At 41.0% G+C, this 14,274-nt stretch overlaps 1 protein-coding gene across 1 annotated transcript in view; it reads left to right on the forward strand.

Moving 5' to 3' along the window:
- Positions 1-14,274, forward strand: part of LOC139381715 (deoxynucleotidyltransferase, terminal) — a 137,790-nt gene that overhangs the window by 78,034 nt on the left and 45,482 nt on the right. The window contains exon 10 of the mRNA XM_071125441.1: positions 1,294-1,377. Coding sequence (XP_070981542.1) covers positions 1,294-1,377 — 84 coding nt within the window. The remainder of the gene's footprint in view (positions 1-1,293; positions 1,378-14,274) is intronic.

Below are 14,274 nucleotides of genomic sequence, written 5' to 3' on the forward strand. Positions count from 1 at the left end.
TAATGTTGTAAATGACTATTGTAGCTGGAAACGGCAGATTTCTTATGGAATATCTACATAGGCGTATAGAAGCCCATTATCAGCAACCATCACTCATGTGTTCCAATGGCACGTTGTGTTAGCTAATCCAAGTTTATCATTTTAAAAGGCTAATTGATAATTAGAAAACACTTTTGCAATTATATTAGCACAGCTGAAAACTTTTGTCCTGAACAAAGAAGCAATAAAACTGTCCTTCTTTAGACTAGTTGAGTATCTGGAGCATCAGCATTTGTGGGTTCGATTACAGGCTCAAAATGTCCAGAAACAAAGAACTTTCTTCTGAAACTCGTCAGTCTATTCTTGTTCTGAGAAATGAAGGTTATTCCATGCGAGAAATTGCCAAGAAATTGAAGATCTCAGACAACGCTGTGTACTACTCCCTTCACAGAACAGCGCATACTGTCCACAACCAGAATAGAAAGAGGAGTGGGAGGCCCCGGTGCACAACTGAGCAGGAGGACAAGTACATTAGAGTGTCTAGTTTGAGAAACAAATGCCTCACAAGTCCTCAACTGGCAGCTTAATTGAAAAGTACCCGCAAAACACAAGTCTCAACGTCAACAGTGAGGCGACTCCGGGATGCTGGCCTTCTAGACAGAGTTCCTCTGTCCAGTGCCTGTGTTCTTTTGCTCATCTTAATATTCTATTGTTATTGGCCAGTCTTAGATATGGCTTTTTCTTTGCAACTCCGCCTATAAGTCTAGAAGGCCAGCATCCCGGAGTCGCCTCTTCACTGTTGACATTGAGACTGGTGTTTTCCGGGTAATCTTTAGTATTCTTTCACTGTAATATACAAATGGTTGGATATCCCCACTCAGGCTGGATTCCAGTAGGAATTAGACATCCCTTTGCAAGGCAGCATAATATGACTTGATGCTGTTTTTGCTGGTGACAAGCGAAGGCTGGTTACCAGTAAAAATACAGTGAAGGCTGGTCAACGGCGATAACAAAATAAAGGCTGGTCACCAGCGTAAATACAATGAAGGCTGGTCACCAGATAATACACAACGAAGGCTGGTCACCAGGGAAAAGGAAACGAAGGCTGGTCACCTGCGAATTAACATAGAAATCTGGTCACCAGCGAAAACACAACATGGGCTGGTCACCAACCTATGCTGGTCTATGCATTTTTTTCGGCTGCAGGGTTACTGTTGGAGAATACAACAAGGGTTGTAAGGTGGCAAGAGGGTGGCAGGAAAGGAGGATAAATAGATAACAAGAGATATGATTATCAATTCTCTTCTTCCACAGCAGTTTGGGAGAGATCTGAGGACATTTGCCCAAAAGGAGAGGCAGATGCTTCTTGACAACCATGCCCTGTATGACAAAACTAAGGTACGGTGTGTTCTCTCATTACAGTGCATTTGAAATTGATAAATACAAGGCTCAACCATTGGTTTTAGACCGGTCTCAATATATCTTTACCACCGAGGCCATTTTTTTGGTCACCTACAGTATTGTGCTGTACGAGTACAAATGTTTTAGTTGTCGTGTTGGTTCTCTCTCTCACACTCTAAAGTCTAGCCTCCAGAGTGTGTGTTTATGAATCTGGGTGGTGAATTACAGCAAAGCCCTTGTCCTCAAACTTTATTGGAAGGATTAGGCTTGGGTGTTAGAATGCCTGTGCTGGGAATACACAGACACATTATCTTGAGTAATTTTATAACAATGCGATTCTCCTCTGAGTGAGCAGAAACTAGATATTGGCGTGAGGGCAACATTTTTAATTACAGTTCTGCTTGCTGTGAAGGGGCATGATGCACCCCACACACACATGCGCACATACATACAAAGGCATGCACACACAAACAAACAGACAAACACACAGGCATGCACGCACACACCACACTGGCAGATGCATACACGCACGTAAGAAACACACACAAACGCACATACATGTACACACACACACACACACACACACACACACACACACACACACACACACACACACACACACACACACACACACAAAATGAAGTCGATATCTTATCTAAAGCACTAGCGGCTTGACTGTGAACCTAATTCTAACCCTAACACTAACCCTAACACTAATTTTATAACCTTAACCCTAACACTAATTTTATAACCTTAACCCTAAACCCCTAGAAGTAGCATTTGACCTTGTGGGGCTAACAAAATTCCCCAAGTTGGTCAAATTGTTTTTTGTTTACTATTCTTGTGGGGACTTCTAGTCCTCACAAGTATAATTAAACACGTCCACACACACGTCCACACACACACACACACACACACACACACACACACACACACACACACACACACACACACACACACACACACACACACACACACACACACACACACACACACTCTCTAAAATTAGAAGAAATAATGACACATCAGCATTAAGTTATAAGTGAATCAAATCCGTCTATTGGTTTCAATATATGAGGTAGAGGCTTGTTAAGGTGAAGTTAATTGTACTGGGAAGCGCAAGGTTCATTTACACATTTCCAAATGAATTACATTTGCATCTCAGTTTCAGCCAACAGATTGATCGAGAACTGATATGATAAAAGGCTATTATATAAATTTACATCTCATTAGAATTCAAATTACATTAATCCTCACTTGCCCACACAGCAAGAGCTAATTACACTCAGTTTAATACCTCTTGAATGATAGGGCAAAATGTAGATTTATGCATAAATAGACATATCCAAAAGTAATAACAATAACTGGTAATGCTGCATAGTTCTAGAAAAGTCTGGAACGCTCTTCCATTTTTTTTTTATAGATTGTTGACATGTTCTCACCTTTGACGCCACAAGCGCAGTAGAAGTATTATGAAAATATAAAAATAAGAAAAATAATATTTGATTTCCTTCCTGTTCAACAAAAGTGCTGCCAAAAGGGCTTCAAATGACTGAAATTCTTAGTAACAATCAAATTATAAACATCTTTCTTTAAAATGTCACCTTTCTTATATCTGTAAAATAAATATGATCATACTTAGTGACATACAATATTGGTACCCTTTCATATCACTGACGAAAGATACTTTTTTCCCCAAACGTCCTCTGAGACGTGCTGAGACACCATTAATATGTGTGCAGTCTAGTTACAACAGGGGTGTTAAACTAATTCCATGGAGGGCCTAGTGTCTGAGGGTTTTTGTTTGTTCCTTTAAATTTAGACCTAGAAGGCCAGGTGAGGGGAGTTCTTTAATGATTAGTGACTTTAATTCGTCAATCAATTACAAGGGATGAGTGAAAACCCGCAGACACTCGGCCAACCGTGGAATGAGTTTGACACGTGTTCTACGTGGTCTTTATGCTGAGCCACACTGGCTGCGTCACAACTTCAGCTTCAAGCACAAAGTGATTTCGTCTGTCTGTGACCAAGAGAAAGTGGTCTTGATTCAATTTTATGAAATTAATATTTTTTAAATCCTGTTGATAGCTATAAATCCATCTGAGAACATCACTTGTGCAATATGCACTATTGCAAGCGCAGCTGTGAGTTTCACAGGCACAGGAAATCGTTATTTTGTCTGGACAGGCCAGAAAATATGACTTGTCATTCCTTATGCAAATAGCCAATTTCCTGTGTCCCTGAAACTGATAGCTGAGCTTGATATAGCATATATGAATTGGAACAACCAGTGCTTTTCGAGATTGTAAGGCAATTGATGTTGCACCATTTACAGAGCGCATTGTAAAACAGAATTGTCAGTCGGAACTGGTCCAGAACTGCTCAAAGTCCCAAATACTGTATAGGGGCTAAGAGGTTTTAATTCATGTTTAGATACATGATGTAATTCATTTGTTTTATCACTAAGGGTTACTACTATCACTATTACTATTGCACCACATGCTAAAGACTATGGCATGAATTTATTTTTGATTTTTTTACCTTTATTGTTGGGGTTAGATACGTTTTAAATAAGTGTCTCTTTTTTTGATCACTTAATTTCAAGCTTACGCTAAAATCCCTCTGAACAAATATGACATACTGTAAGAGAATGTGTCACATGAAAAACATAAATATGTTTATTACAGTCCCAGATGACAGTCAGTGCTGAGGTTATGCATACACTTAGCCTTGCTAAGAGCATGGCATCCTGCAGCAATGCATCTTGGCTCATTTACATGTACAGGGCTGGGGGAGCATGGGGACAGGCATCTTGAGGAGTGAGTGAAGCAGGACAAGGGCACCAGGCATGTCACCTGACTCACCGACAGGGGGACACACTGTCACCACAACGTCCCCATTACCCCCTCCCTTGGGAATGGGGGTCAGGACATAGAGAGTGCAGGGTGGCAGCTTTGATACATATTATACAGATGCGGCCATCTCAGATATTGTTTATTCAAACACAAGGGCAGAGGTAAGCATCTGGGTGCTGGCAGGGACAGGGTGATTGGATCACATGCATTTACACTCAAAATTAGATCTGGGGTCAGGTCAGAGGAGTGTGTTGTGTCTGTGACTATCATTAAATGTGAAGACTGTTATTTAATCAAATCAATTCTGTCTGTGTAATTATTATTACGTGATTATACTAATCATGTTAACTTTAATTAACTAGGAAGTCGGGGCACCACGGGAAAATGTTTATGGAGTCTCTATTTCCTGACTCGACTCTTTAGATATTTTAATATCTTATCAAAACAGTCGCTTATTAATGAATTGTACCTCATCAGTTCTCATTACTGAACATCACAAACCCTTGGATATCTGCACGAACCCTAGCATAAATTATGAATCAGCGATATACAAATTGGTTTAATTATTTATTTACTAACTAACTAATCAAGTCACAGAAATACATGAAAACACACACAATTAGGTCATACATGGGGTATTACATGATACAAAGAATAGTCCGATATAACGGCTTGGTAGACAAAGGAAAAGGGGTGTGGACCGCTCAAGAGCGGGAAACTCATAGCTGATAACTACACTCATAGAAATTGCTAATACTTTACATGAACGACCGCCCATTCGAAAATAAATAGCAATTTACATATTTACAAGTGTTGTCTTGTGGTTCGTCTGCTGGAGAGTCAATCAACAAAAAGTCTCTTGTTGTGTTCATAATGGATAAGTCAGGTGTACCCATGGTTGTCGCATAGAATAAATATTTCGGAGGTTGTCGGCATTCTTGTCCTAGGCTACATACATTTCCGGCTGCAGACTGGTAGTTTCTTACTTCTTTAGTGAATCGAAAGTCTCAGAGTCCTCTAGCGACAAGCAATTAAAAAAAAAAAAAATTATTTCACCTTTATTTAACCAGTTAGGCAAGTTGAGAACAAGTTCTCATTTACAATTGCGACCTGGCCAAGATAAAGCAAAGCAGTTCAACACATACAACGACACAGAGTTACACATGGAGTAAAACAAACATACAGTCAACAATACAGTATAAACAAGTCTATATACGATGTGAGCAAATGAGGTGAGATAAGGGAGGTAAAGGCAAAAAAAGGCCATGGTGGAAAAGTAAATACAAATAGCAAGTAAAACACTGGAATGGTAGATTTGCAATGGAAGAATGTGCAAAGTAGAAATAATCCCGTATCCGGGACCGTAATCATAGCCTCAAGCGCATTAGCATAACGCAACTTTTTCTATTCATGAAAATCGCAAATGAAATGAAATAAATATATTGAAACACAAGCTTAGCCTTTTGTTAACAACACTGTCATCTCAGATTTTCAAAATATGCGTTACAGCCAACGCTAGACAAGCATTTGTGTAAGTTTAGCATGGCATAATGCTATGCTAGGCTGTGCTGGCAGCAGGCAACATTTTCACAAAAATAAGAAAAGCAACCAAATTAAATAATTTACCTTTGAAGAACTTCAGATGCTTCCACTCAGGAGACTCTCAGTTAGATAGCAAATGTTCCTTTTTTCCAAAAATAATATTTTTGTAGGCGAAAAACATCACGTTTGTTCATCCTGCTTGGCTGAGAAATCGACCGAAAATACTTCATCTATAACGCCAAACTTTTTTCAAAATTTGCTCCATAATATCGACAGAAACACGGCAAATGTTGTTTAGGATCCATCCTCAAGGTGTTTTTAACATATGTATTCGATAATATATCCGTGGAGGCAGTTGGTTTCTCATAAGAAACGATTGGAAAAATGGCTACCTCCTTTGGTAGAGTTGTAGTGCCAACCATTTCAACATGTAGCTACCACTTTATATTTTCTGATCTTAGAAATTCAACCATTTGCAACCTTAGTTTACACCATGGTCGCGTGGTTTGGCGTGAATTGCGTCACAGGGGCTTTTATACTTGGGTAGAAAAGGGGCCATCTCTTCATGTTTGTGCCCACCTGGGCATGGCTACTGACTGTGTATAAGTTACCATAAAACAATCAATTAAGAAGACTAAATCACATGGTTAACTTTTCAAAAGTATTCTTATACTTATTCATCCATCTTATACAAGATTCAGAAGTAAACCTGACAGCTGGGAAATGTACACTTTAAGAGATATAGTTATGTGTGTTTCCTGTCCTTCATGAGATCACCAAATGAAGCACACTTGACATGACTGTTCCTTCAGTGTCCAGGGACCATTCCTACCTTCTCAAAAATATAAAAATGGTTTAATTCTCCAGTTTTGGGGATTAGGAGTTTTGGGAAGAAGAATGTCTTTGTTCTCCATAGGCTCTCTCCCTCCATACTCCATGGCAGCGAAGAGAGAGAGTTTCTAGCAGGAATTTATGACCGTTGTAAAACCTGAGAAAGAGAGTGAGAGATGGGGGAGCCACGTGATACACCCCAAAAGGGCCACGTCGTGACATATGTATGGTTGAGTTTGATGAGGAAAGTGGTCGGAAACATTCTGATTAATTGAGATGTTGACGTTATCTGCACGCACACACACACGCGCACACACACACACACACACACACACACACACACACACACACACACACACACACACACACACACACACACACTGCTAGTTTCAAGGTCAGCAGATCGCTTAAAAGGGTACTTTCTGACAATATCATTCAACAGTGTGGCCCGTTTTTCAGCTGTCAGCTTGACATTACAGCCATAATTAAGGTAATGAAGATCAATTCACTTTCTAAGTCACCGGGCGGCCTCCGTCTCCGATCATTGACTATTCCTTCTGTTCTTCTGTTCGCTCTAGGCAGGGAGGAGTGGTCCCTCTCTGTCTGGTCCTCGTCACTGTTGCAAAGCCCTCATTAATTGGATGAACGTATGGCCGCCACCACTCAGATAATGGCACTTATCTTTGCAGCCGTCATAATTGACCAATCTTTTTCCCCCAGAGAGTCGATGCTCTGCGTCTGACTGATGTCAGGACAAACCGGAGAGATATCGGAATGGGATGATTAGGAGGGAGGGGGTTTCAGAGAGAGGGGGGGTTACTCGTCGCCACCTGACCATTGAAGACCAAACACGGTCATTTAGAGGACTTCCATCTTGTCATTTACTTTAAAGAGCTCTTCCTGGATGGATGCACATGACGACGTGCTCTGTCTCACTGTAATATGGAATAGCTTAGAAACTATATGACTAAACTCACACTAATTATCCCAATTAAGGAAGGACAAGCCCAGGGGAATAGCCTTGAGAAGGAAGTGCAACAGCTTCCAGAGACAGCTTGTCATAATACAATAGCAATACCTGGCGGACAGTTGGACTTACTATACAAACATCACATCGTTGGAGTGCTACAGTCATTCTGTATGTCGTCCATATTACGACAGCAGAGAGTCCCAAGGCCTTAGATCAATATAGTACTACTGCAGCTGTATTTAAAACATACATTAGCCTAGTCTGTGAGTGAGGTGTGATGTGAGGGCCTGTGTTCTATGGGAGCAAGGTTGAGTGTCTGTCCTCGGCTGGTAGGCTGAAGGTGTGGGATAATTAATATGTTTTGTGGGCTTGATGAATGAGGACAGGTGGGGGATTACATCAGCCCCAGACCAACTGACTCCCTCCACAATGAGGAGGGCTCTGTGACCTGTCCAACACCTCCTATACAAAGCCCTCTACTGCATGGTGTACCCTTAACATTCCTTACCTGTGGGAGTATGTGTGTGTGAGAGAGTGCATATGTGTCAAGAAAGGTATGTGAGTATTTGTCTGATACAAATGTGTATGCAAATGTAATTCACTACTGTATGTGCTAGTGTGTAAGTATGAATGTGTGCTGCATATGTCATGTATGTGCATACAGTGTGATTATATATTGTATGTGAGTGTCTTTGAGTGTTTGTATGGGTGTGAGTATGTGTGTGTGTATGTTTGTGCGGTAAATTGATTGACAGATACATTTCCTCTTATTTAGGCTACTGTATATCCTGATATTTGAACACTATTAAACACTGTTTTCAAGAGTGAAGCAGGGCTGTTTCTGAGTTCAAAACCTGGTGTACCCCATGCAAGGTTAAAGGTATGTCTGAAACTCATCACTGCATTTTGCCTTGCAAATATGCAAAGCTCGTGTTAGAATTGACAATTTAAACATTTAATGAACTTCGGCACACTCTGAAAAGAAAGTGTTTCATGACCTAAATTCCCCAATGCGACCTCATTTTTCACTTATCCCTCAATACGTCACACATTTAGAGGAAATTCTCAGCGTCACAATCCAGATGTGACCTCTCTGTTGAGGTCACATCTGTTACAGTTGTAACATTCAGTATCACATATTTTCTCCCGAAAGACTAGTCAACAGTGAGTTGAACTGCCTGTCCGATTTCAGTCGTAGCATGTGGAGTGTTCACAACTCATCTTCCTCCCCCCTCTCTCCCTCCATCCCTCCCTCCATTCTCAGAGAAGCGGATGGGTAGACAAAACCCGGAGCAATTGCACTGGGCTTTGGGGAGCGTCATTTTTTAATGCTCCCCAGCTGGTGCTGAAAAGCACTGTTTGCAGACAGGATGAAAACGGTCTGGAAAGAGGCCTTTCACAGAAAGGAGAGGAGAGGCGGGAGAGGATGGGGAGGAAAGGCTCTGGGTTTAATTTTGCGACTCATGCCACAGTGCCCTCAGAGCGTCACATGTACACCTCTGAGGTGTGACAGACAGACAGGTGAGAGGACAAAGGAGGGTGGAGTGCCTTTATGCATCATGAGTGGTCGTTTGAGATTTGGAGCGTTAATGTTTTTATAATCTTTTGTGGTCAATTAACCATTTCTTTGGATTTTGATGTGTGCTTTTGGACATGTTTCAGCCTTCTGGCAGAGGCGACCAGGTTTTTGGCAAAAAATGTATTAGTATACATTTCACATTTACATTTTAGTCATGCAGCATGTGAGTTTATCCAAAGCGACTTACAGTAAGTGCATTCATTTTAAGATAGCTAGGTGAGACAACCACATATCACAGTCGTAGGAAGTACATTTTTCCTCAATACAAAAGTTATCAGCAATGTCAGTGCTAGTAGGAAAAGACAAGTGCACAATTTCTTTATGGGGGTGGGGATACGGTAGGTAGGGTTTCAGTTGTTTTCGGAAGATAGGCAGGGACTCTGCTGTCCTAGTTTCAGGTGGAAGCTTGTTCCACCATTGGGGTGCCAGGACAGAGAAGAGCTTTGACTGGGCTGACAGGGAGTTGACCCCCGTACAGGTGGGACGGCCCAGAGAACAGAGGTGGCAGAACGGAGTGCTCGGGTTCGGCTGTAGGGGTTGAACATATCCTGAAGGCAGGGAGGGGCAGTTCCACTTTCTTCTCCGTAGGCAAGCACCATGGTCTTGTAATGGATGCGAGCTTCAACTGGAAGCCAGTGGAATGTGTGGAGGAGCGGGGTGACAGTGGTATCAAATGATTTACTTTATAATTTGTGAGCATACAAAATAGCTCAGTATTTGTATTATTTATTTTATACAGTGTTTTTTGCTCATCTTTATCAAGGGTGCCAATAATTTTGGTCATGACTTGTAACTGTAACTTACAATCTCCACTTAAATGATCTACACTGCATTCAGAAAGTATTCAGACCCCTTGACTTTTTCCACATTTTGATACGTTACAGCCTTATTCTAAAATGTATTAAATTCATTAATCTACTCACAAAACAAAACACAGTTTTTTAGTCATTGTTGATAATTTATACATATAAAAAACTGAAATATCACATTTACATAACTATTCAGACCCTTTACTCAGTACTTTGTTGAAGCACCTTTGACAGCGATTACAGCTTTGAGTCTTCTTGGGTATGAAGCTACAATCTTGGCACACCTGTATTTGGGGAGTTTCTCCCATTCTTCTCTGCAGATCCTCTTAAGCTTTGTCAGGTGTGATGGGGAGCGTTGCTGCACGGCTATTTTCAGGTCTCTCCAGAGATGTTTGATCGGGCTCAAGTCCAGGCTCTGGCTGGGCAACTCAAGGACATTCAGAGACTTGTCCCGAAGTCATTCCTGCGTTGTCTTGGCTGTGTGCTTAGGGTCATTGTCTTGTTGGAAGGTGAACCTTCGCCCCAGTCTGAGGTCCTAAGCACTCTGAAGCAGGTTTTCACCATGGATCTCTCTCTACTTTGCACCGTTCATCTTTGCCTCAATCCTGACTAGTATCCCTGTCCATGCTGCTGAAAAACATCCCCACTGCATGCTCTCACCACCATGCTTCACCATCGGGATGGTGCCAGGTTTCCCCCAGACATAACACTTGGCATTCAGGCCAAAAAGTTCAATCTTGGTTTCATCAGACCAGAGAATATTGTTTGTTATGGTCTGAGAGTCTTTAGGTGCCTTTTGGCAAACTCCAAGCGAGCTGTCATGTGCCATTTACTCTACCAGAAAGGCCTGGAGTGCTTTTGGTGGAGTGCTGCGGAGATGGTTGTCCTTCTGGAAGGTTATCCCATCTCTACAGAAGAACTCTAGAGCTCTGTCAGAGTAACCATCGGGTTCTTGGTCAACTCCCTGACCAAGGCCCTTCTCCAGGGATTGCTCAGTTTGCTGTATTCGTTGAGTTTTTCTAGTATGGTTTTACAAGAATTGAAATCTCACAGCATCAACTTTGCTGTCCGTTTGAGGCTTATTTTTACAGTCTATGGCTCAAGGAAACTGTGCACACAGTGATCTGAGTTATCTGATTGGCCAGTGGTTGGCCTAAAGGCAGTGGTGGAAAACATACTGAATTGTCATACTTGAGTATTTGTACTTAAGTACTTTACACCACAGCCTATAGGTACACTTGATTTGTTCTCTGGTCCTGCTGGGTAGTTAAAGTTCTACCTTCAGACACATGAAATGGTTCAAAATGGGAACACTTTGCCTTTCCTGTGCTAGGGCTGCTGAATCAAGTGCACCTACCGCGAACAGAGCAAAATGTATTTAAAAAATAGGAATGCAAAGCTTTATTGTTTGGATTTTTGTAGAAATGTTTGGTGATCGACTAGGAATGCCTTGGAGAACGCGATCGACCGGTTGGTGACCACTGTTTTACAGGGTCAGCCATAGTAGTTCGGCGTCCCTGGAGAAAATTAGGGTTAAGTCAATCAAATCATGAAATTGATTTAAAAAGCCCTTTTTACATCAGCCAATGTCACAAAGTGCTACACAGAAACCAAGTCTAAAATGCCAAACAGCAAGCAATGCAGATGTAGAAGCACGGTGACTAGCAAGTGTCTTGCTCAATTGCACATCGACAGATTTTTTTGTTACTTCACCTTGTCGACGCAGGTATTTGAACCAGCAACCTTTCAGTTACTGGCCAAACTCTCTAACCGTATTTGTTCAGCTCCTGATAATACTTTTCTCGGACTGACGTCCCCCGTGTAAGGTTTAATGATGCTAATTTATCTTTCTTGGGAAGCATGTCTGCCTCAGACATGTCTGCCTGAAGCATGTCTGCCTCAGACATGTCTGCCTGAAGCATGTCTGCCTCAGACATGTCTGCCTGAAGCATGTCTGCCTGAAGCATGTCTGCCTGAAGCATGTCTGCCTGAAGCATGTCTGCCTCAGACATGTCTGCCTGAAGCATGTCTGCCTGAAGCATGTCTGCCTCAGCTAAGCATTAGGTTGAAGCAGTTTTCTTCCGTTGTCTGTGCCAAAGATTGTGGGTCTCCGAATCTGGATGGACAGACAGTAGATGTTGTTTCCATGTAAATAACACATAATATGACTGAACCCACAAGTCCTAGAGCAGCAATCAAAGTTTTGATGAAGTTGTTGTTTTAAAAAGGAATACTTTTTTTTGTTGCATAATTGGTAACCTTATGCAAAGTCTTTATACTATACCATAGACCCAGAAGAAATTAAATTCAGAGATGAGTTCAGGAATTGCCTGAATAGTTTTTGCAGTTTTTACAGTACACACACACACACACACACACACACACACACACACACACACACACACACACACACACACACACACACACACACACACACACACACGATGAAGTCGATATCTTATCTAAAGCACTAGAGGCTTGACTGTTCAAATATTTTTCAACTTGTGTTGAATTGAGTTGCGAATTCTATTATGCAAGTGGTGAGGCAGACAGCCAAGGCCAGGGTTCCCCAATTGGCACTCCAAGTTTTCTGAGCAAAAAAAAAATATATATATATATATATATATATATATATATATATTATATGTTTTATTTTATTTTAATTGTTGGACATAAAATACTGTAAAAACACCACGCATAATAGTATTCCCATACATGATAGAGAAATACTATATGTGATACTATATGTGACAAATATAAGCAAGGTTTGAAATTATTATGTTAGTAATATATTATATATTTTTTAGCTTCTTGTAGTCAATTTGCAGCATTCACTTTTTTGTAATTATGTTCCGGCCCCCTGATCATCCGCACCAGAAAAATTCCATTCCGCCACCTGACAATATGTTGACAAATGTATATTTCCCTGACTCCTAGTTCATTCATAAATGGCTAATGTAACAGGAGAAATAAAAAATAAAGGTTAGAATGCTGGAATACACCATCGTGGGAACAGGTGCTGCGCGAGTGAAATCCCCGGTTGGATTTTGGAGTCACTGTAGACAAGGAGAACTACAACCCATGGATACAGCCTGCAAAAGTGCAAGCCAGTATTTGTTTACGATAATTAAGTAAACATTATCAGTTCATCATTACATTCATTCAGGATTTATTTTATTTAGACCATACGCAGGCCATACAAAGTTTAAACCTGTGTGGCATAGCCCATATGTTTCTGGGAATTTATAATTTAAGTTTAAATGAAGTGTGATTGTTTAAACAATATTGAATGTAAAGATATTATTTTATTATGATGGCTACAGGCTTTTATGAGGTAAGAAAAAGGCTACTTAAAAGGCTCTTTTTCAAAGCGATTTGAGTTTGTCAATGTTATCTGTTATTTTATTAGCATCCCCATTAGCTGTTGCAAAAGCAGCAGCTTCTCTTCCTGGGGTCCACACAACATAAAGAAATGTACAGTGCCTTGCGAAAGTATTCGGCCCCCTTGAACTTTGCGACCTTTTGCCACATTTCAGGCTTCAAACATAAAGATATAAAACTGTATTTTTTTGTGAAGAATCAACAACAAGTGGGACACAATCATGAAGTGGAACGACATTTATTGGATATTTCAAACTTTTTTAACAAATCAAAAACTGAAAAATTGGGCGTGCAAAATTATTCAGCCCCCTTAAGTTAATACTTTGTAGCGCCACCTTTTGCTGCGATTACAGCTGTAAGTCGCTTGGGGTATGTCTCTATCAGTTTTGCACATCGAGAGACTGACATTTTTTCCCATTCCTCCTTGCAAAACAGCTCGAGCTCAGTGAGGTTGGATGGAGAGCATTTGTGAACAGCAGTTTTCAGTTCTTTCCACAGATTCTCGATTGGATTCAGGTCTGGACTTTGACTTGGCCATTCTAACACCTGGATATGTTTATTTTTGAACCATTCCATTGTAGATTTTGCTTTATGTTTTGGATCATTGTCTTGTTGGAAGACAAATCTCTGTCCCAGTCTCAGGTCTTTTGCAGACTCCATCAGGTTTTCTTCCAGAATGGTCCTGTATTTGGCTCCATCCATCTTCCCATCAATTTTAACCATCTTCCCTGTCCCTGCTGAAGAAAAGCAGGCCCAAACCATGATGCTGCCACCACCATGTTTGACAGTGGGGATGGTGTGTTCAGCTGTGTTGCTTTTACGCCAAACATAACGTTTTGCATTGTTGCCAAAAAGTTAAATGTTGGTTTCATCTGACCAGAGCACCTTCTTCCACGTTTGGTGTGTCTCCCAGGTGGCTTGTGGCAA

The sequence above is a fragment of the Oncorhynchus clarkii genome, chromosome 23 (assembly GCF_045791955.1).
Source record: "Oncorhynchus clarkii lewisi isolate Uvic-CL-2024 chromosome 23, UVic_Ocla_1.0, whole genome shotgun sequence".
Lineage (NCBI taxonomy): Eukaryota > Metazoa > Chordata > Actinopteri > Salmoniformes > Salmonidae > Oncorhynchus > Oncorhynchus clarkii.